This window comes from Sabethes cyaneus, chromosome 1, assembly GCF_943734655.1.
Source record: "Sabethes cyaneus chromosome 1, idSabCyanKW18_F2, whole genome shotgun sequence".
Lineage (NCBI taxonomy): Eukaryota > Metazoa > Arthropoda > Insecta > Diptera > Culicidae > Sabethes > Sabethes cyaneus.
The window spans coordinates 164,892,606-164,917,564 of NC_071353.1; the positions used below are offsets into that span (position 1 = coordinate 164,892,606).

General features: G+C 43.3%; 1 protein-coding gene across 1 annotated transcript in view; it reads left to right on the top strand.

Annotated features, from left to right (window-relative positions):
• LOC128736095 (dorsal-ventral patterning protein Sog) overlaps positions 1-24,959 on the top strand; it is a 95,222-nt gene that overhangs the window by 50,957 nt on the left and 19,306 nt on the right. The window contains exons 2-3 of the mRNA XM_053830579.1: positions 5,225-5,328; positions 13,638-13,770. Coding sequence (XP_053686554.1) covers positions 5,225-5,328; positions 13,638-13,770 — 237 coding nt within the window. The remainder of the gene's footprint in view (positions 1-5,224; positions 5,329-13,637; positions 13,771-24,959) is intronic.

The window sequence follows — 24,959 nt, forward strand, 5'->3', positions numbered from 1 at the left end:
TAACTTTTTGAGTAATTTTTTTTTCACCTTTTTGGTTTCAAAATATTAAAGATAAACCAATTTCAAGTATTTTTTCAGAAGACATCAAACTTCCATCTTTTACCCATTTTCAGCAATAGACCTTTGTTTATAAACGACCCCTTAAATCACATTTCTTCTTGTAACATGTTTATTTCAACAGACAGCTCAATGTGATGTTCTAGACAACTCAATGGTCTCAATGGCAACATTTTGCACATAAAAGAGGAATATTTTTGCTGAAAGCTGTTTTGTTTTTTCTGCATTAGTTAATAAGATATAACTGTTTTTAAGCTAAAACCCGTTTGATGAAAAATGTGTATTTTTTCAAGGGTGGTGTCTTCAGAGAAGTAAAATAATAAAATATAGCGCATCTTCCTGCACTATTAGGGTGACCATGAATTCACCTATTAGGGTGATACAAACTTTTGTTTTCTTAAATAATTTAAAAAAAAGTTTTTTTTTCTCCAAAAGTTGCAGAAAATACTAAAATAAGCAACTTTGCTGAATAAAGTAACTATCTATCTCTTACCGGTTACGAAATATAATGTGTTAAAAAAGAGCACTTAAAAATCGATTACACTCAATAACTTTGCACACGATCATTTTATTGCTTTCAAATGTTCTACAAAGTTGTTTAGTATGTTGAAATACATATTTTCTGAGGAGACTATTTGACGCTAGGACGCATATTTATTAAGTTATACAATGCTTGAAAAAAAAATCCGCACTATTCCCAGGTATTCCCAGCTATTCTCTGAAATACACATTTGGGCAGATAGCTTTAATAATTCCCTACAAATTGGTATGCAAACTAATTGCAGATACTTGCAGATGGCTAAGATATTCGGATTTCTCATCAGACGGTTTTTACCCTAAAATCAGTTATATCTTATTAATTAATGCATATAAAGCAAAACAGTCTTCAGCAAAAATATTCCTGTTTTATGTGCAAAATACTTTCTAGAACATCACATTGCACTGTCTGTTGAAATAAACATGTTACAAGAAGAAATGTGATTTGAGGGGTCGTTTATAAACAAAGGTCTATTGCTGAAAATGGGTAAAAGGTAGAAGTTTTATATCTTCGCAAAAATTACTTGAAATTAGTTTATCTTTAATATTTTGAGACCAAAAAGGTGAAAAAAAGTTTACTCAAAAAGTTATTACTTAAATTGTTGTTTAAGTAACGCTTAAATATTGGACGACCCCTTCAAAATATGCATCAATTTTTGACGTAGGACTACGTCTTTGTTTACTATACTGGGACTGGGTAGCACTTTGTAAAAACGAAAAATAGAAGTGTAACGTTTGAATGAAATATTTCAAACGCTAATACCTACTATACTACTGAACGAAACATAACAGTTAATATGTCGTCGGATAGATAAAATGTCCAGCAATTTTATAGTAACATATTAATAATAATTTTTTATACGCTAAATAGTGAAAATGTGTGTAAAATTTTAAGGTCGAATTTTCTCATACATTTCCCTTATGATCGCCTAGCTTCACAGGCACGGACGACAATTAGATACACCAAAGGATTTGGATCCGCATGATAACCTTTGAGACCACTTTGTAAGCCACACCCCTTTTCCAATCCATTTGGCAACATCGATGGCTATTGACGGCAATACCGACCCCGAAGACAAGCGAAATCAGCGGGCAATGACCAACGTGAATCCCACACGATGCACTTTACGTTACATTTTGCATTATCCCCATCGCAGACATGCGAAATTGTTCGAGAGCTTGCTCAATCAGTGTCGGACAATCATTTAAGCAGCAGCAGCTGATATGGTTTCCTCCACCACCTACACTAGCTTACAAGTAGCAGCGGCAGTGCCAGTGACTATAAAATGGTACACTTGGTTCGCCGCCTGCTCATTTATCGCACGATCGCACTGACGGACGGTCAGTATTTATCATCGACGGCTATTGGTGGCGAAACCAACGGCATTTGGCGGCAACACCGACAGCAATTGGAGGTAAAAACGATGGCATTTTGGCAGCAGCACCGGCAATTCGATGCAAATCCAAGGACTTTTGCGGCAATTAATGGCAATTCGAGGCATACCCGATGGCATTTTGGCAGCAGTTTCAATGGCAATTATCGCAAACCAACACTGAAGGCAAATGGGATCGACTGACGGGCAGCAAATTCAGCAGCAGACCATTGTGGTCTTAAACAGTTCTTATAAGAACTATAGTAATTGAAGAATGGAAAGATTTTCCTACACTTTCTAAATGGTTAACGTTCCATTCGGATAATTATTTGAGCAGCAGCAGCAGCCGATCTGGTTTCTCCCACACCTACACTAGCTTACAAGTAGCAACGGCAGTGCCAGTGACTATAAAATAGCACACTTGGTTCGCCGTTTGCTCATTTATCGCACGATCGCACTGACAGACGGTCAGAATTTTGATAAAACTAACCCATTTCTACTTTACAGTGATTTGGTATTTCCTATCACTCCTGTATTAGCGGGCAACCATCATCTTAGAGTCTAAAGGACCGAATAGCGACATCCATCTATATATTGGCAACAGTAATTATAGTACTGATTTTTAAGAAGTGCTATCAGCTCAAACATAGTTCTTTTCAGGGCCACCAAAAAATTTCAAACGGTTTTTTTAAAACCACCATTGATTCAATGAAGAATTAAATCAGAATATTTCGCTCTTCTTTTACAAATAAACACTCAAACAATGATACTCACAGATACTCAAATATGCATATGCCATAAATGCAGTTTGCATTAGTCTTTGATCTAATGATCAGACATTAAGTTATACTTCATCGATTAAAACATGTTATCAATGTAATGAGTATTATATGACACAGTCCTACGTCACCCTTTCGTACAACCCTTAGGGCTGTATACCTTGTAGTTTTTATTCAAAAAGTTGCCGAAGACAACATTGAGCTGAGACATGCTGCTTAACCGCAAATATTTTTGTCCCGAAATTTTAACTTCTGGCCCATAGTGCGCCGCACAGTGGGACCATTCTGGAAAAAGGCCGTCAAAAGTCTTTTCTCGCTTTTCCTGACGTTTTCGAGCTTAGGGGTCTTAGGAGAAATTTCATAAAAAAAAATTCTGCATCTAATGACATTTTCATATAATTAGATATTAAGGGGGTAACAAATTTGAAAAAAAAAAAATTTTTATAGGAACTAGATAGCATGATCATGTGTTCGGCAAAGTTGTAGAACTTTAAATTTCATTAAAATTTGCCGAAGATACTAAGTATCTGCATCAAATGGTTTGCGAGATATAATTGGCTTTCTGTCGTGACCCCCTTAAAATCAGTTTTTTAAACTTTTTGTACACAAAACCTCATCTAACAGGTTCGACATGGTCTACAAACTTTTGGATACTATCAAAATACGTAACTTTCTAGAAGGTGTAAATATCATATGTTGCTTTATTTGCTTTAAAAATTGATTTGAAGCATAAATTTAACAGTTTTTACAAGTATTTTTTTCCGTAAATAATAAGTTAGTAAGTAAGTAAGTGTTCATAATAATTTCACAGGACCTCGTCCACGTCTGTTTCGCTCTCTGTTGCAGAATTATTTTCGTTCTGGTACTTTCGTAAAACTTTGTATGCTTCTGGCAACAAGCGCATTGATTTTTTTACTGTTGGTCTTCTTAAAGTTAAAATCAATGGATCCGTCGTCATTAACAATCATCTGAAAACATCTTCGTTTGTCGATATTCTGTTCAGAAATCAGATTACTTAAATAATTGCATACAATCATGATTCATTACTGTTAACATACCTTGAACATTTACGTGCACGCTTTTCTCCGCCTAGTGGCCGATAGTGGCATATAATTAAGAAGATTGTTAATGACGTCGGATCCATTGATTTTAACTTTAAGAAGACCAACAGCAGCATACAAACTTTTACAAAAGTACCAGAACGAAAATAATTCTGCAACAGATAGCGAAACAGTCGTAGACGAGGTCCTGTGAAATTATTATGAACATATACGAATAATAAACATCTGATAACTTACTAAAACCAGCATATATGTATGTAATTCATAATTGAAATAACCAAAATGCCCTACCAGACCTGGCCGAGATTTTTGGCACCCTTATACTATTTTCTATGGCGGTTCAAGCAATGCTAACTTTAGCTGCCAGTAGGTGCCTATTTACGAAACAAATTACAGTAAAATTTATGCTTCAAATCAATTTGTAAAGCAAATAAAGCAACATATGATATTTGCACCTTCTAGAAAGTTACGTATTTTGATAGTATCCAAAAGTTTGTAGAACATGTCGAACCTGGTAGATGAGGTTTTGTGTACAAAAAGTTAAAAAAACTGATTTTAAGAAGGTCACGACAGAAAGTCAATTATATCTCGCAAACCATATGATGCAGATACTTAGTATCTTCGGCAAAGTTTAATGAAATTTAAAGTTCTACAGCTTTGCCGAACTCATGATCATGCTATCTAGTTCCTATAAAAAAAAATTTCAAATTTGTTACCCCCTTAATATCTAATTATATGAAAATGTCATCATTAGATGCAGAATACTTTTTTATGAAACTTCACGTTAGACACCTACGCTCGTAAACGTCAGGAAAAGCGAGAAAAGACTTTTGACCGCCTTTTTCCAGAATGGTCCCACTGTGCGCCGGGGCCTAGCCCCATAAATTTTAACATGAAGATCGCCGCAACTTTTTAACCGAATTAAGCTGGCGTCAACACGTTTATCAGTGCCCACAACGATAGCGACTTTGTAGCCCCGGCGCGGCGCTGGCTGGTTGCCCGGCGACGGCGACGGCTAGTTTCATTCATAAATTTCGCTCTCCTCCGGCTGCCACCAACCTGACCAGCGGCCAGCAGCCTGGCCTGCTGGAAGCTGGAACTGTATATTCAGTTGACAGGTGGCACTGGCACTGGTTCGATCAGCCGCTTTCGTTATAGATTTTCGAAATGGCTCTAAATTGATATTAATGGAGTTTCAACAGTTGAAGCTGGATGTTAATGGCGGCATCGGCAAAACCGTCCGAGCAAGTTTCCTACCACACCGCGCTCCGCGCGGCGCACCGCAATGGAATCAATAATCGACTTAATTATTTAAGCTGCGGCTTAATTCGTTGCCATTCAAGAAACTATGCTAATCTTGTATCTCGTTTCTCGTGTTTCTGACCGTCGCTTTGTTTCTCTTTTTTTCTATTTTCAGAATGTCTCTTCGGCAAGACGCTCCGCGAGCTCGGTTCCACCTGGTTCGCCGACTTGGGACCCCCGTTCGGCGTTATGTACTGCATCAAATGTGAATGCGTACCGGTAAGTATAGATTAGCCAGCCGACTTAGCCGACACTTTTGCAGAGCAGCGAACGCACCAAAAACAATTCCCCCCGGCTGGGGAAATCCAACAAAGCCTCGGTGGCAGATCGACCAGCTAAAGCTACCAACTAAATCGAGGTCAACAAAGGAATCGACGAAACTCTAATCGAACGCGAACCAAAATTAAACGTCGCACAAGCGCGATGCTTATCAACCAGCCTCAAACCAACCAACCAACCAACCAGCAGCCCAGACCATTGTAAAACGGGTTGCTAATCAGGCGCGAAACGGAGGAGTAAACAAATTCGCACCTTGGAAAACCTATTTTTGATCGATTTGATGATTGTTGACATCGTATTCTTATAATCGTCGCCGTCGATGGTGGCGGCGGCGGCGGCTTTAACGTCATCAGGCCAGCCAAAAACCGCTCCGGCGGATGACGACGACGATGATGATGGCCAGGCCAGATGAGTGGGAATCGTGTTACGGTGTTTCGTCTCACGTCCACTTTTTTATTTTGTTGAGATTTGGTATTTTTAGAGACTATTCATTAGTTGCTTCAGCAGTAGGTATCCTTCAGCTCTACGGCTGATTATATTTTTGCGAAAACAGATTCGCCTGGCGCCGAAAGGTTTCGGGGTGTTGTTCACTATAATGAGGGCTTTCAGTCGGTCAAACCACGCCATTTCAGTCCGAAAGTCTAAGGAAAAATAAACGAAATAGTTAAACTACAACCCAAAGATGCTTTTCTAGGAAATCTACACCATGGAGCGCACTGCACTTACTTAAACAAATTAATTCAATAATAATGGATACCGTTTGACAGACTTCGGTTCGGCCTATTTGGCGACTTCGGTTATGTAGTTTAACAGTTGGAGAAAATGTTCTCTAAACACCTCCCCCGTTTTAGTAAAAATGATGCAAATTGTCCCTCGCAAACTACCGTCAAATCTCGAAGACTAGTAAGTAGGAACTGGTCACTGCAGTTGATTGCTAAGGCGAATTCGGTGCTTAGAGCTCGGCCCGACGAATCGACTGCCTCAGTGTAGGATGAAGACCTCAACCGTCCAGTAGAGCAGGAAACGATAATTTCGCATTTTCCGGTGTCGATTCAGGTTGTACATCATTCTTGTGACCAAATAAGGTTCTGCTTGCATCACAATTCCAGCCTAGCAGGTTCATCTGCTGGCCCAAACAAGATCTTGTGGATCATAGCAGGGAGCTTTCATGTCATGCTTCTGGTTGAATTGCTTTCCTGAGCAGTACTCAGTAGCTTGCTAGCCACGAACTGCTTAGTGGTTGGTGGGGGGAAATGCAGATGCGAAAGCGGGTATGTGTCCGGGATAGTTTAACATTACCACGTAACTTCACTCGGAGTCCGCAACTGTGGAAGCAAATCACTAATCTCGGATGACTAGGTAAACAAAGGAAAAATCTTACCGGATGCTGTTTAAAACCCACTAAATAACCAAACAATATTCACCAAAGGTGAAACCAAACAACGAAGGTTGACAACTTCTTTTGGGGTTCGAATTTCAATGCCATGTAAAATTGAGAATAATGCTGTTTAAAAGAAAAATACGTATTTGGCCATCTACATTACAATTTTTATTACCCTAGCCCTACATTGGTCTGCTTAATCTAAGCTGCTTGCGTGTCTTTCTGCTGTTAAGTACCACTAGATAAGTTGGCTATGTTTCGGATACTGCAGTCAACGTCTGCATGGGCTTTCGTGTCAAAACAGTTGACCTGGTCTCGTTAACCGTCGAGGATGATTAAATCGACTGAGCTTCTCAGCATGAGCGTATGAGTGACCCCTCCGTCCTAATACTTGGAGTGTTATCACCCATACAATCTTTCGGACAAAAGACATTTCAGAGCAGAGAATTCCGAAATATTCACGCGTACTTGCCTGGAGATGCAGACTGAGAGTCCCCTGCTGCGACTCCGACTTCGGGACCGGCATGAGATTGATGGCACGACATAGTACGGGTGTGGCGATTCGTCCTGAGGGTCACGATAGGGTCAGAGCCAACAGGGGCTCGAATAGTGCCTTGCAGGGGCTCGTGCCTCACGAGACCGATCACAAGACTGGGATGATATTGAAAGCAGGATACAGTACGGCTACAGTGGTTCGTTCTGAGGGTCACTATGGAATCAGAGCTAACAGGGAACTTCTTGTGTGCATCCCGGATGAAATCCGATAGCTGACTTTGGATTATTGGACTCCTGCGGATTCGTAACCATGTCTCTGCGGGCAAAATATTTCGGGAGCGGCATATTGATCCGAATATCCGGCATATTGATGCCTACTTGCCTGGAGGTACAGGCTGAGAGACCCCTGCCTCGACTCCGACCACAAGACCGGGACGACTTTGATGGCAGGATACAGTAGGGCTGTGGCGTTTCGTCCTGAGGGTCACGATTGGGTCAGAGCCGACAGGGGCTTTCATAGTGCCTTGCAGTGTACGTCCCGGCTGAGCTCCGATAGCTGACCGATGCCTTGGGATAATGTACTTACGACACTGATCACAAGACTGGGATTATATTGATGGCAGGATACAGCACGACTACAGTGGTTCGTTCTGTAGGTCACGACGGGATCAAAGATAACAGGGACCTTGTTGTGTGCGTTCCGGTTGAAATCCGATAGTTGACCTTAAATTATTGGACTTCTGTGAATTCGTAACCATGTCTCTGCGGGCAAAAACATTTCAGGGGCAGAAACGATCCGGGATATTGACGAGTACTTGCCTGGAGGTACAGGCTAAGAGACTCCTGCCTCGACTCCGACCACAACATCAGGACGACTTTGATGGCAGGATATAGTAGGGCTGTGGCTATTTGTTCTGAAAGTCGCGAACTGGGTCGGAGTCAAACAGGGGCTCTCATAGTGCCTTGTTGCGTGCGTCCCGGTTCATATCCGAGCAACTGTTGAGATGGTTCGACATATGACGGTTTTAAATTAAGTATCGATGAATTCGCGTTCGTATCAACGATTTTACGGCTTGCTTATATTTTTTTGTGTTCTGTTCCGACTTGAGTGCTCTGGGTAAGGAATTGAATCACTTTCTGCTAAAATTTGAAACCGATCTCTTCGGCATTTCTGTATGTGTTCGCGCCAGCAGTTCTACGCAGGATTCCTTAATGAATATCTGTATGATGGGCATTCCAGAGTTTGGTTGTGATGCGCGTTTTGGTTGTGCATGTTATTGTGAAGCTGAAGCAAACATTGGAGCTCTCTCAAGGCAGGTACAGGTAACGCTGAGTGAGAACTCTTATTGTATAAATCGGCAGTTGAGCACAACCTCGGTTTTTTAAGTACAGCTTTCAGACAGCAGGTTTGGACGGTTTGCAATGGTTTCAGGCGAGACTTTGTTGCAGCTCCCCAGATGGAGAATAGATATTGTAGTCTAGACTGCATGAAAGCGTGATACATAAGTATTAATGCTTTGGATGGTAGAAACTTGGAGACCTTCCATAGTATACCACACATTGAGGTTAAGTTCCGTTGTAACGAGTTTACATGATCACCCCATATCAGTTTTGAATCTATTACCAAACTGAGATGTTTGAAACTTTCAACTTTCTATATCGTTGTCGATTGCACAGCTAGATCACTATGAATTGCCAGCATTCTTCGTTGTTATATTAGAGAAGGTTTGCTGTATGAGTGATCCTTCCATCCGAAGACTTGGAGTGCTATCACCCATACAGCCATCTGTGAAGCTCCTGACGAGCTTCGCACACCCGGCTGCTTCGAGATCTTCATTCATTGCTTCATTCAAAACGGTTTTCCTAACGCAGAGGCCCTGTATTCTGAATAGTACGCGGAGGCTCGCTACCGTAAGCAAAAATCCGTCACAGTGGCTCACTGGTATAAACATAACACTGCTGGCATGTAAAGCGGCGAAACTGTGCTGTGCGCGGGACTAGAAGGGCTTCGACTGTCGGTCTGAAAGCCGGATTCAGCACATTTATTTATTTATTCTTCGGATCATCTGACAACAAGGTCTACATGAAATAAAAAAAACTACTAACTGACAAATTAAAATGAACGGTTACGATTACGTAAACGACACTGGAACGTTTCACTGCTAATATTAAAATCAAACAAGTAGAACACAGAGTTAAAAACTGCACACATAGCGGTAACAGGTTCATTTTGACCATATAATGTCCGATGAAATGGAATTCTGAGGAAGTCAGTAGAGCGAAGAACTCTCGAGGGCGCGTTCATGTTGCCCCTTGCCAGAATCCAAGACAGCGGTTTTCAAGAAAAGATTCCAAACCACCGGACAAAAGCAGCAGAGGCACCGAGATGCTTTATTTTAGCAAGCAGTATGGTGTGGTCAACTCGATCGAACGCAGCTTTGATGTCAGTATACACCGTGTCGACTTCTGCTCCACCTTCCACATATGTTGTAGACAAAATGAGCTGAACTCCACTAGATTTGTGATAATCGAGCGACCAGGAAAAAAATCCATGCGGATCAGTTGAGATGTATTGTGCAAAACTTCTGTGCAATGAGCCACCAATGAGGATCTCAAATAATTTCGAGCCAGCGCAAAGCGACGTACTTCCGCGGTAATTGGCAATATCGTTTAGAAATCAAACTCTCGTTCGTCAAGTACCTGTTCGTATCGAATGAGAGGTGGACAGCTAAGAGTGACAAGTATTGGAGGATATGTTAAATTAGAGCACACGGGACAGGCGCGCTGCACATCTGTTTGCCATATTGGTAAAGCCATCCGGCATGAGTAACCCCTCCGTCCTTGACAAGCGAGTGGTCGTGGGTTCGAATCTTAGTAGAATCAGGCCATTCGTTGTCAAGTGACTTTAGCACGGGTTTATTCTCAGGCCCCTCCACATCCTTCCTACTGCATTCTGCATTAACTAACAATGAAAGCCTCTTGCCAGGGCAAGTTATAAGAGTGGTACTTGCTTGAGGTGCGAATGAAGCCTCTTGTTCAAGGGCAAATTATAGCTTGTTCCACTTCCTGGTTCTAGGAACGAGATTGGTAATGCATAATAAGCAGTAGTAAGGAACACATACATACACACAAAACACACCCTCACTCTGTGCTGAACTCTGCTTTACCGACCATGAATCCTTTAGCCGGGGCTGGTTATAAGAATGATACTTGCTCAAGGTGCGAATGAAGCCTCTTGTCCAAGGACAAATTATAACTAGTCTCCGCACTTCCCGGCTCTAGAGCTAGATTGGTTGAAAAGTAGTAAGAAGCGTAGAGGGAAAAAAGGGGTGAAACACACCGAGAAGCACGGATAATAAGCAGTTCGCTCACTCTATAGCGATACTGCAATAACAACGAAGTTCGGAACAACACCTGGATAAAATCACAATAGATCAAAATGCTGGTCGTAGTGATAATATCCACTTTAAAAAAAACCCCTCCGTCCATGGACATGGACTGTTATCACCCACACAAATGACAGGACTGTCCTGTATGTTATTCAATATCGCTATTGAAGGTGTGATCCGGCGAGCGGGCATCGAAACGAGAAGAACGATCTTTAGCGAGAGTAGCCAACTCCTAGCCTTTGCAGACGACCTCGACATCGTTAGCAGAAACCGTGGGACGGCGGAGGCAATCTACGCCAGACTAAAAACGGAGGCTAGGAGGATAGGGTTACAAATTAATACGTCAAAAACCAAATATATGGTAGGAAGAGGCTCCCGAGAAAGTAACGTTTGCCTCCCATGGACAGTGACTATTGACGGCGATGAACTGGAAGTGGTTGATGAGTTCGTATATTTGGGATCTCTGGACACCACCGACAATAATACGACTAAGGAGATCCAACGACGCATTCAAGCTGGAAATCGAGCCTACTTTTCCCTCCGCAAGACGTTTCGATCTAGGAGCATACGCCGCCGCACAAAGCTGACGATGAACAAAACGCTAATAAGACCGGTAGTCCTCTACAGACTTGAGACAGTAACTTTACTTACGGAAGACATACGTGCACTTGCCGTTTTTGAACGAAAGGTGTTGCGGACTATTTTTGGCGGAGTGCAAACAGAAAGCGGCGAGTGGCGGAGACGTATGAATCACGAGCTACAGGCACTGCTTGGAGAGATTCCCATCGTACACCTGGCGAAAGACTAGGGAGACTACGGTGGGCCGGCCACGTCGCAAGGATGCCGGACGACTGTGTAGTGAAATCCGTTCTCTTCAAGAACCCCACCGGCACAAGAAATAGAGGGGCTCAACGTGCTAGATGGCTCTACCAGCTTGAGCCGAAGCCCGACGTGTGTCGAGACGCACAACGAATTGGCGACGGACCAGGACCGAGTATAATGGAGAGGAATTCTTAGGAATTCTTTTTAAATCGAATTTAAAAATATTTGGCAGCACTGCCGATTTTACCCCATGGGCTCGTGAAGCTATGGAAATTTATAGCTTGCATATGCGATAACTCAGCAAGTAAAGGTCCAAGAGATTTGCGGTCTTCTGCAAAAACGTGTATTTTGAGTGCTTCGATAGTTGCCTAGAACATTGTATTCTTGTAAAATGCAACTAAGAAAAGCTAAGTATGAAAAACCAATTTTTAAACAAGTTTTGAAGAATATGCCCTATAGTTCAACACTCGATAAAGATAGAAATTTTATTTCTTCTGCAAAGTTGCTTGTTTTTACATTATTTACAACTCTGCCGAAGAAACTATGTCTATATTTCCTAACAGAAAAAAGTTATTTTTTTTTTTAATTTTCATTATAGTAAGCAAAGACTACCTTTTGACAGTTTTAGGTTAAGGGAGATATTCAGTGGAACAAAAGTTCTGAAGACTATAAATGATCGGTTAGAAAAGTTATTCCGAGACTTCCACGACGTCGTCCATGTTTTTGACCACCGATCGTATGGATCCAAACACCGGCTTTAGATCGTCCTTCAGCACCAACTATACGGGAGTTTTGTTTGCCCAGGAGCTTTTCCGTTGTGAACACATTGAGAAAACGGTCCCAGAGTTTGACAACGACGGGTTGACTCTGCTGAGTGATAACTTGGTTACACAAGGCAACGGTCGAAACCAACCACGGAACAAACTGGACCATCAGTTCGATACATAATATGTTCTGAAGTTAGTTCCAGAGGCTCGCCAGATGCTGTTTTGGCCCAAAACAGTTGTTTCGGTACTCTCTATACGACTTTCAGACGACCAAGTTTGTCCCAGGACTCGGTGATGACCTAATACACTTCTTGACGGGTTTTCGCACGACATTTCTGATGCGCAGCCACTGCAGGTGTCTTTTCATCGAATGTGACTTTCCTTCAGCTAGGATTTTTCAAGAGAGCAGTCTCCAAAAAGTTTGTTCTCTTGAAATTCTGAAGCACATACTGAGTCGATGATCGCGGCCGCCAGACTAGAGAACGGAAATTTGATTCGTCTATTTCAAACGACATATTAAATCGTTGATTTACCGCCAGAAGCAAGTTGTTGTGATTACAAAACCAGCTATAGCTTCAATGATCCATTGGATTTCCGTAGCAGTACCGACACCTGTTTGCCTTGTATGTAATACTCATATCTACCACTTTCGTATATCTTGAACTTCTTGTAAACATTACCGTACGGCAGAGCAGAGCTTAAAGGTAATTAGAGCAGAAGCCGATTTCTCAGAACAATTGACGATATTTGATACCGAATGATAAGATTTCCGACTTTCCAGTACACATGTCGTCCAGGCTTCGAGCGTCACCGACTGGGATTTAAGTAGGCTCTGGTTTACGCATTTATTGATAAACCGGAGAGTGCGAAAAAGAAATGTCACAATACATAAGGGCATGCTCACCGGTGACTAAACTGTGGCTGTGAAACATTTCAATTATCACTGTCAGGAAGGACGGTGTCGTCCTTGTGCGTGGAATCTTTCCCCGAGCAGCAGGAATCGCTAATTGAAACTAATTTCTTTAATGAATCAACGTGGCACCAACGGTTGTTGTGACAAACACAAACACACACAAACAACAACCACATAAATGGGCCATAAAGGTCGGGCAGGCGCCTCCTAAACACAGGCGCTGCCTGTGTTATGTAGGTCTCCATTTATCATCCTCATCAAGTTTCAAACTGACAATTATGACAACAAGCCTCGCGCGTTATCGCCGCCCGTTCGCTTATCGCAACGAAACTGGCGAAAAAACAACAAGTCCTCCCGCGCGCACCCACGGGTGTGCCCCTACTTTCCCCCAGGGCACACTATCTTTCGCTGTCTCTCTCTCATTTTCTCTGTCCCTCTATCTATCTGTTGCTCATTCTGTTTTCGCTTTCTCTCTTCCACAGGTGCAGAAAAAACGTCGAATAGTAGCACGTGTCCAGTGTCGTAACATCAAGAACGAATGCCCGAAGCCGACGTGCGACGAGCCGGTCCTGCTGCCCGGAAGATGCTGCAAGAGCTGTCCAGGAGATGCATACAGTAAGTCCGTTCTCTCAACTCAATTGCATTCCACATAGCTTATGTTATTCTTATTGTTGTTTAATTGTTGTTTCACAAACGTCAACACACACACCCGTTCCGTTCCGGTCCGGTCCGACGAGAAGAAAACCTACTTTGATTATTATAGCGTGTTATGGCTTTATGAGGGTGGCGCCAAGCGAATGCCGTTTTTGCCTGGCCCAGTGGCAGTAGTAGCAGGGCGGGGTGAGGCGGGCTACGATCGACGACTGATTGGGTTGGGTGTGTGCGTGAATCGCCTATCGGGCACAGATCTTATCTACTGTTGAGACTTCGCTAATTACAACAGTAGCGTGATAGTAGGCTCTGACTCTGTAGAAAGACGCTGTACGTACACGAACAGCTACCACAGCCACAGTCACAGAGACACTCGTATGCACGGAAGACGATGCAAATAATGACTGATGAATGGCAAAGGCGACGATAACGGTCGGTCGAGGTGGTGCTGTGGAGGATGGCGGCGGTGGCTAGTAAAGAAGGACACACGATAAAAGTGTCTCTCCCGCGTCTATATTTATATTTATTTGCCTTTTGCAGGCTGTTGTTGGTTGCTGCTACTTGTTTACCAAGAGAATCAAGTATTTGTACACTGGCAATAAGGCGAGAAACAAATATGTGTCTACACATAAATATCTTCGCCCCGCGCGGCGCCACGTCGCGCATTCAGCCGCAACCATCCCTGCCTGCCTGGCTGACGGACTGAATGACCTTGCTGATGGCGGTACCCTGCTACTGCTGCCGCCACTGATGCCGGCCTCGTCGCTGCGCCAATTTGCTACCCGACAATAAATCACTGTTTTCCGAACGAACTCTAAAATTTCCCATTCCCCACGCCACAACAACGAACGGGGCAGGCAGGCGGCGATCCGTCATCTACGACGCAGTTGATGCCTACTGCGTTCTGCCCGCCCGCTAACCCGCCAGTTCGCCCGACCTGTGCCGTAGCCGTAGGTAAGGGCGGAAGGAAACTCTCACTCAAACTGTACAACACACTCGGACTCGCCCGTCCGTCCGGCCATCGAAGTTGGCTGGCGCATAGTCGCCGGACGCCGGACGCGGACACACACTCAATCAATTAAGCCGGCCGAGGGGTACAGCATAAACAGACCGCTTCCGTGTGTTTAGATCGAGATCATTTTTCGCACTAGATCTGAATTATTTTTTATAATCAAAATATTTACCTTTCGTCGAGTGAATATTTTTCATAACCGTTTACACACAGAGGCAGTGTGTGCCACTTGCTGTAGGAGCTTATCCCCGTCGTTCGTTCCGGCGAAACTTGATAGCCGATTGAAGTCGAAAAGGGGCGTACTATTTACGAAGCTTGACTGGAGGCCTACACTACGTATCTTCCAGCTACTTGATGGTGCTGTGCTATGTTGTTGGGAAATGTTTTAGTTTTCGCTTCCTCTCGTTTTTTGCTCGTTATATAACTTTAAACAAATAAACAGTCGGCGAAAAATTGCGGGTGCAAATTGTTCGACCTCGACCGAATTCGTCGGGCAAAGAAGCGCGGCTGGCTGGCTATCGAAGCAGGCGAACAAAATCAATTAAACTCTTATAAATAATATAAATTTATTTGGCATCGTTAGGGGACTGCTGGCATGCACATTTCAGATTTGGTTCCCCATCATTTTTTTTCGCAGTGTATACGCACATTACCGCTTCGTACTTTGTGACGGAGGCAGCTTAGCGCAGATAAATTTAGAACCCATAGAGCAAAGCAGTAGGCGTATGTTGAAATGAATGCTGCGATGCTGCGAACATTTTGTTCGCAGTTTACAATGTAGGATATTAACATCAAAGCTACTGTCCAAAACAATCTGTAGAATCCGAGGCAACAAACAACAACAACAACAACAACAACAACAACAACAACAGCGATGACAGCCAGCCGTCTGCGATGTCACCGCAGATTCACCAAATTGAACCCGACTGCACTGCGCTTTTGAAATGTGCGTCTGATGAGCTAACCTCGGCGATGGTGATTCAGTTTTAGGATATGATTTACGGCTCCCAGACCGCACATTTCACACAGATGCGGCCACCACAGGACACAAACGGTTCCCGGTTGCAACAAAACAGCTCGTCACTCTTCATTTGATTCTAATAGAATCAATTATCGCGCAGCGATCGAGACTACAAACGTCAACCAATTGAACAGTAGGCGGTGCGATTCACTTGTTTGCACACAAACACCCAAAAAAAACTTATCGATTGTAAAAAGTTTGAAACTATTTAACTAAGCCTCCAAACAATTTTCTTTAATGTCAACAAAACACCGGGCAGGACAAAGGATGGAGAAATCTCGAACCAGTTCGCCGGCGGGCAGCGGCCCGCAAGACATTAAACTTGAACTTCGCCAGCAGCGGCTAGGGACGGAAAGCCTGCGGCTTGCGCGGGCAACTATTATGCAATGCCCCCCCGGCCCAACTTTCGACACCCTCACCCTTCCTGGTCTTTCACCGGTGGGTTCTTCTTCCGAGGAAGACCGTTGAGTCCGGCTGTCATCTTCCCCCAAACAACGCGTCCATCCAGACCACTTATACATCCTCAGACATATACATGAGAAGAAGAAAAAAACTCAAATTTACACCGTCGGGACGGACAGCGAGGAGCATCGCAGCAATCATTGAAGCGAAAAGTTGACGAGTGAAAATAATACACGCTCAAGAAACGGGTCCCGGCACGATTGCGCCCGCCTTTCTGCCAGTCCGCCCGCCTGCTTTCCCGGCTGCCCGCCTGCCGATCTGCCAGCCTGTCAGACGCTTTAATTTATTTTCATCAATTTAAATTCTTTTCTGACAAAGTCCAACACCGTCCGTCCGTCCGTCCGTCCTGGCGGTCGGGGATGGACCGGCCTGCGCGAAGAAGCCGGGCAAACCGTTCGGTGTACGTTGGGTAAGAGTTATCCAAATATCTACATATATCCGACGATGACGACGACGAGCCTCGGCCGTGTCTATAGAAGGAAACCAACGGTGAGCCGCCGCCTGAATCTGGCAATAATTTATGCAACAGTTGCTGCCGCGGCCGCCGCCGCCGCCGCCACTGTCAAAAATGGACGACGAAGGCAACGCAACAACGGCTGAGCGGCTGCCGGTAGTGTCGGTCGGTAATACTTCTTTCAGCTGACGCGAGCCCGACCGCTCTCGATTTGGTCAACAATTAAAGAGCAAAAAGAGCTAAACTGAAAGGCGATTTCGTTCGAAGATAAATATTTTATTTTTATCCAACCAATCTGCCCTGTTTACCTTCGGTGGACGATCGTCATACACCGTCAAACCGCGCCGCCGCGCCGTCCTAGCTTTCAGGGTGATGTCACGGCTGTGCGTCCGAACCACCGCGCGGAGGCTTCCACTCTGCCAGAGGCAGGCAAGGTTGGATAATGTGGAAACAATTTTAAACACGAAACTTGTTTGCTCCGTGCGGCCACGCAGAAGATGCGTGTGCCGTCCGGCGTTATCTACGCTGATCTCCGGCTGATGACGACGGCGCCTACCGAAGTGTTTTGCGCGGATTTCAGCGAATCACCTAGGCGCTTCCGCGAAGGCTTTCGGCTTGAGTTGTTTTGTCCTGTCAGCAGCGACAGCAGCAGCAGCAGCAGCGCCGGCTAACCGTGCTGATAAACAATAGCCAACGCTGGCACCTGGCTCCAGTCACCAGATAACGAACGAAAGGCCGGACCGTGCAGAAGCAGCAGCAGGTCAGCAGTGCGATAATGGGTCGAACGGCGACGGGGAAATCTTGGAAATCGTAAATCGCGCTAACGCCGCTTATCAGGAGTTTCCTATGTACGGCACAAATTGCTGACCTTAAGCTGGTGGCCCGTGGGGGGAATCGAGATTTAGCTGGACGTTGAGCGTCGCAAAACAGATTGTTCTCTTTTTTCTCTAGAGGTTTTTCATTTAACGTTTTAATATTTATGTTGTTTTTCTTTGAACTCAACTCCATGGTGGACATAGCGGGTCATTGATTCCTATTTAGACCCCGTCAGAGTAAAAGCGACGCGATGCGACTTCGCCCACATGCGACGCGACGCGACATTTCTTGCTGTAGTTATACGCGCAGCCCTTTTTCGCTCGAAGCAGGACTGTGCATTTAGCAACATGAGAGCGAAGTCGTGTCGCGTCGCTGTCGCGTTTACTCTGTACGGGGCCTTAGTCTTGCACCTTGAAAAGTCCACAGGGGGGCCGAGTTAACGCTCTGACGTTTCGCATCACGCCTCGACCCTGTTAAAACACTTCTACCTGCTAAGGCACAGATTCGTGGAGAGAGCGTGAAATTCAAGAATATCGTGTAGCAGAAGTATGAAGCCATCGCTCAGTTTACCCTTGGGCCGAAGCACGGTGCTGGCCTACTGCAAATATGGCGAGTTTCTGGACCGGATGCTCATTGAACGATTCCTGCATGGGCTCGAGGCACGAAACATATGCGAAGAGATCATCACAAACCTGAAACCTGAACGCTTCAACGCTACGCTACGACATCGCACACTCCTTGGAAACGACCCGGAACACGGCGCGAGAGAATAACACTGATACACCGTCGACGAATCCAGAAGCTACCAGCAAAATTGGCTGCGAGAAGCCGCGGAAAAACAATTCGCCGCAGTCTCGTCAACGATCACCACATTTCAAACTAACCCGAATAGTACTGGTGGATCAAGTTTCTGACCTCTGAACTTCTGATCAGGTTTTCAGGTACGATCAGAAATCCTACGAAACGACAGTTTCCGAAGTTGACTTCGTGCAGTCCCGCAAGCAAGTGCTCAACGTCTCAACCACTGGAAAAAAACTCATCAATGGCCACCGGCTGCGAATAGAGCTGTCCACCTAAGCACCTCAAATTTTCGATGCTGCCAATGGATCGACAACCTTCCAGTGACATTGGTCGTCGCACCCACTTGGAGCCTTGGTAGGTAGTCTCCCTGGGCAAGTATCCAATGAATCTACAACGCGTCGACTGAAATTGTAGGTCGTGTCTCTCACTTAGCCGAAGATTCTCCACAGATCCGTCCGTCAATCCATTCATGAGCATCGAGCTAACTCCGCGACGTTCTAGGAAAGTTCAACGGACCATATACAAAAGTTCGTCTAAAGCCAAGGATATCCCCAGTTTACGCAAGGGCTATTGACGTACCTTTTGCACTCCGCGACCAATATGCAGCCGAAATTGATAAGAAGCTTACTTCCGAATTCAGCGAGCAAGTGGAGTACTCCGAGTAGGCATGGCTAACCCGCCTGGTCATGTACGGAAGAACGGAACTATTCGGATCACCGGTAATTATATACCATCAAGAATGATAATTGACGAACCTACGATACCTAAAATTGAGCCAATGTGCAACCAAGTGAAGGGTGCTACCTTGTTTTGCCACTTGGACGCAATAGATGCCTACTCATGCCTAAACATTTGGTACTCTATTTTAGACATTTCCATTTGATTTTGCCGTAAATCACAGCGCCTGTGATTCATATGCCTCCGCCACTCTCTGCTTTCAGTGTGTGCTCCGCTAAATATCGTCCGCAGTACTTTTCGCTCGCGCTCGAACATGGGCGCGTACGTTCTCCGTGAGCAGCGTCACGGCAGTAGTGACAAAGTAGGCAGCCCGATTCCCCACTTGAATATGTCGCTGGATCTCCATACTAGTGTTGGTGTCCGCGGTCACCAGCGGTCCCGCACATTCCGACAGTTCCTATTATGATTTCCTTAGTGCACTAGAACAGCTCCAGGCCGTAGTTTCCTCTGCTGTACGAAGAAGTCGTCTCCATTCCACTCGGTCCTTGGCCGCAATTCGCCAGCCACGTAGTCTGCGTAGGGTCTGCAGGTCGCCTTCCACTTGATCGATCCATCTTGCTCGCTGCGCGCCCCGCCGTCTCGTTCCAGTCGGATCATTATTGAGCCCTTTTTTAACCGGGCCGTCGTCCGACATCCTCACGACGTGCCCAGCCCATCGCAGGCGACCGATTTTTGCGAACCTGCCAAAACAGCAACAAAAGAACAAAAAGCGGGGAGGGGGGGTGGAGGGATAGCCGTTGAAAGCATCTACACAAACTGTCAAAAATAGACACCAAAAAACGACGAACTGTCACGGGCGAGCTGTCAAAAAAGGCTATGAAGGGACAACAAATACGACCAACAATTGACAAAAAGCCGACGAATACGAAGGAAAAATAACAAAGAGAAGTTGAAAAGACGCCGACAATGAGACGCCGAAAGAGCGATCAAAAATCGACGAAGAGTCGACGAAAAGGCAGTGCAAAAATGCCGGCAAAGTGACGACAAAGCAGCGAGAAGACGTTGAACGATGAAAAGACTCGAAAAAATCTAAAAGAAACAACAAAAATTGCACCAATAAAAAAATGTAACAGCTATGAATAAGTACAGAAAATAAGATCAACAAACAAAAAACGGATGACAAAATAATGACGAAAAGACGCCAAAACAGCAATAGAAATGACGACAAAAACGACAAAAATCCGCCGAAAAAAGACACACTAAAAACAGACGCGAAAAAGACAACAAATGACGCAAATGCGATAAAGAGATGACAAAACAGACAATGAAAAGACAACAAATACCACAAGAAATGGGCAAAAAGGCGACGAATCCGTAAAAAAGACAACAAAGAGACGTCGAAGCGACAGCGATAAGACAAAAAGACAGAAATAGACAACGAAACAGCTTCAAGAAATGCCAAAAACGAATGCAAATAATGACAAATAATGCCATCGAGAGTAACCATAAAGGCTACAAAAGAGGATAAAACCGACGTCAAAACACTAAAAATAAAAAAGAAAACGTAAAGACGCCAGAAAGTAGGATGTTAAAACTAACAAAAACCACTGACAGATGGTAGAGAGACAACAAAAGAACGTCAAAGCTTAGTTTAGACTTACGTAGACTGCCCGTAGTTGCACTTCGTGATTAGCCGCACTAGTAAGATTGCACAAAGAACCAATTGAGTGGTGCTTGGGAGTAGCATAACATTCTCATTGGGCAACTTCTACTGATCGAATACTTAAAAAATTGACCAATAACGACGCCGGTCACGATCAAGAGGCTGTACTACATGGGAAAAGGAAGGATTATTAGTGCGATACTTGTTGTTGCTAGAACGAGAGGTACAATCATCAGCTAGAATAGTCAACTCCTCGTTTGCCTTCACATGGACAGTGACTATTGACGGCGATGAACTGGAAGTATATTTGGGATCTCTGGTTACCGCCAACAACGGAGATTCGACGACGTATTCAAGCTAGAAGTCGACCCTACTTTTCCCTCCGCAAGACGCTTCGATCAAGGAGCACACCGGTAGTCCTCTATGGATTTGAGACAATTTTACGGAAGACATACGAGCAAGTGCCGTATTTGAACGAAAGGTGTTGCGTACTATTTTTGGCAGAGTACAAATGGATAGCGGAGAGTGGCGTGGGCGTATTAACCACGAGTTGCATACACTACTTGGAGCGATTCCCATCGTACACCTAGCGAAAGTTGAAAGACTACGACGGGCCGGCCACGTAACACGTATACGGAAGACCACGGTGGCCTCTCTCTCTTCAAGAACCCCACCGGCACCAGGAATAGAGAGGCTCAACGTGCTAAATGGCTCGACCAGGTTGAAGCTGACTTGCGTGTGTCTAGACATTGGTCACAAGTAGCCCAGGACCGAATACAGTGGAGAGGAATTCTTGATACGACAAGATAAGGCTCTCGGCTGGTAGAAGAAGAAGGGAGTAAGCCGTCCTTGAATAATTTAATTCAAATTTCAAATTTATTTATATAATTAGTTACTATACTAATTTGATTCACAAGTGGTAATTTTCTTCAAATACAATCAATAACAATACTTATCAAACAAATACGATAAAAAGTGATCACTAGAGTGTCCCAAAATCCGGGGGCTCACCCCTTAAATGATAGCTTAGGGAGTCTCAACAAAACTTTTATATGGCATGACGCGATTTAGGGGTCGCACATTTGAGTTTTATGAGAAAATGGCATTTTTTTGAGTAATTTCAAAAAAATATTTTTAGAAATGTAAAAGCAGGTGAAACAAGGTACTTAACTATTTTTTCACTATCGTTGACATCTAATACATTCATAAAAAAATTATTGTGGCAGGTCTGGAGTCATATTTGGTTGCAAAAATTTATTAAATTAGACAAAATTTCGAAATTTTTAAAATTTGATTCAAATAAACCTCAAAACGGAGTTATACTGTATAGATGCGAAATTTTATGACAATCAAGTTTGCCGAAAAAAGTATGGACGTATATTCAAATCTCACTGAGATATTTACGATTTTATGAAAGCGAAACAAAACAAATTTCTGCAATTGTTAAATTCTAGTAGTTCTACCTGAAAGAGGTAGGGTTTATTTCTAATTTCCGTCGTAGTAAGGAGAGCCGCTCTAATTTTCCAAAAAGTTCTTGGTCTGATTTGACTCAAACACACTTACCTTCCGATCAGTGCACTTTGAATTCACTAAAAAGCGATTAGTAGAGCATTTTATTGAAATTACGCAACTGACTTTATTTCCTAAATTCGTCGTAGCGTTTTAAAATCCGTCCATCAAAATTTTTCATCGTCCGAACTAAAAAATCACAATAATGTTTACGAAACTAGCGCGCACATGTTTGTGTAGGACGGCATGATAAATGTTATTCTACAAAATTTCTGCTGATCATGTAAGTTTTCCTGGCTGCATAATAACGACAATGCATTGCGTGGGTTATTTTCATTTTAAGAATGATGGAAATTGAAACGATTAGTCGACATTTTCTTCTTCGTCGCACGAAAAAACGTAGGAAATTTGGCTGCTTGGAATTCTTTAATGAAAAAAAAGCATTTAAATATATCTCAGCTCACTTTGATTGATCGCGTATGATAGTCAACAAACTAAAATATTGGGGAATAACTAATTTTGCATTCTGTGTCATAAAACTCGCTGATATTTTTAATAATTTGTGTTGGATAGGACGGGAATAGGCAATTACGACGAAGCAGCAACATATCCTAAATGACAAAACTTGAACCGTACTTAACTACTACCGCTCATTATATTAGGTACACGCACCACACCCTCCTATGCGACGCTTTTGAGTAATTCTCGCAGAAACGGGGCCACTGCTGACACGAGATCTTCAAATATTGGAACTTTTGCGCTTAATTGGTTGAAAATGGTTAAAAAATAAAAATTACACTTTTGATACCTCGAAATAGTGGACCCCTCGTTCTCCAAGGGGCCGAACAGTTTAAAAAAAAAGGTGAATTTTGAGCAAACCTTGAGATTTTGTGGTTTTCATAAAATTTGCCATGAAACAAGTAATAAATGGCCCGGTTCTGTAAAGAAGAAGAACAGGGCGTTCAAATGGAGTAAAAAAAAAGACCATTATTGGAAAGCTGAGACAAAATCGGAAATAATTTACACTTCTGTTTAAGTATTTACACGTATACAGAGCCGCAGTGTGACATTGTTGCGCCCTTGGTGAAGAACCGATTTAGCACTACCTCGTCTCTTAAATACCCGCCCAGTTAGTTTCGAGGTACGATGGTGGTCTAACAAGCCAGTCGTCGTATGTTCGAATCTCGGCTAGGCGGTGTTTGCTAGATAGAGTCAGTAGGATCGTTGCACTGGCCCCGTAATTTTCCTGTACTCTAACAGCTGGCTGCGAAGTCTGTCGATAAAGAAGGGTAATGTCTAAAAACGGTATAAACCCATGGCTTTGCTCGTTTCTTAAATCCGTATTCCTTACAAGTTTAATATTTTCGATAAGATTTTAAACCACCAACCAGATTCGGAACGAACCCGCAAAATTCCGAATCACATTCTTTTTATCAAATTTTCCAACAAATTTTGGAACAGATTTGAATTAGACTCTGGACTACATTTTTGATCAAATTTTGGATCACAGATTTTTGATCAGTTTTTAAACCACCAACCAACCAATTTTAGATCCGGTTTGGAGAACCAGATTCCGAACCTGGACCATATTTTGGACCTGGCAAGCCGCATTTTTTATCAATTTTCGTTTCAGATTTTGTAACAGATTTGTACTATTTGGACCACATTTTTGGCCAGAGTTTTGACCAAGCTTTGATTTTGGATGCAAATTTTAAGCCCTTGGTCTAGAGCACATTCGGGACCAGCAACAGATTCTGGACCACATTTTTTATCAAATTTGGACCAGATATTGAATAACATTTTAGACCTCATTTTTTATCAGATTTTAGATCAGATTCTGGACCTAAACTAGATCTTGGAGCTGCATCGGATTTTGGACCACATTTTTATCAGATTTGGACCACGTTTTGGATAATATTTTGGATCACATTTTTGATCATCCTTTTGACGAGATTGCAGATCTGGACCTGATTGTGGATCACATTCTGAACCGATTCTGGACCACATGTTTTATCAGATTTTGGACCACCTCTGACTACATTGACTTCATTTTTATCAAATTTTGTTGCAGATTTTGTAACAAATTTAAAAAAAAAATTTGAACTAGATTCTGGTATAGATTTAGGACTACATTTTTTATTAGATTTTGGCCATATTTTGAAGCACATTCTGGTCCTGTACCAATTGTTGGACCACATTTTTGTTCATATTTTAGGTCAGACCAGATTTTCAACCACATACTGGACCAAGGCCAGGTTTTGAGCCTGGACCAGATGCTGATGCAATTTTTCTTATCAGATTTTGGATCAAATTTTGGACCAGATTTCCCAAATTGGGCCAAATTATAAACCAGATTTTGGACCACATTTATCAGATTTTGAAGCAGATTATTAACCTGGACCATATTTTGGACATGCATTATATCGTGGATCACATTTTCATCAAATTTGGTTTCAGATTTTGGAACAGACTAGATTATGGACCATTTTTTGGACCACATTTTTTATCAGGTTTTGGCTCAGATCCTAGACCTAGCTCCAGAGCACAAAGTAGCGTGATATTGTGCCAGCCTTGACGAACACCCGATTTGGCGCCTCTTCGTTTCTTAAGTCAGTGTTTCTTTGAAGTTTATTATTTTTTTAGAATTAGACTGCCATACGTGATTCGTATAACTCCCTATATTTAGTAAAGCTTACTTCAGATAGTAATGGAACAAAACCGATTGCGTGTATTTCAG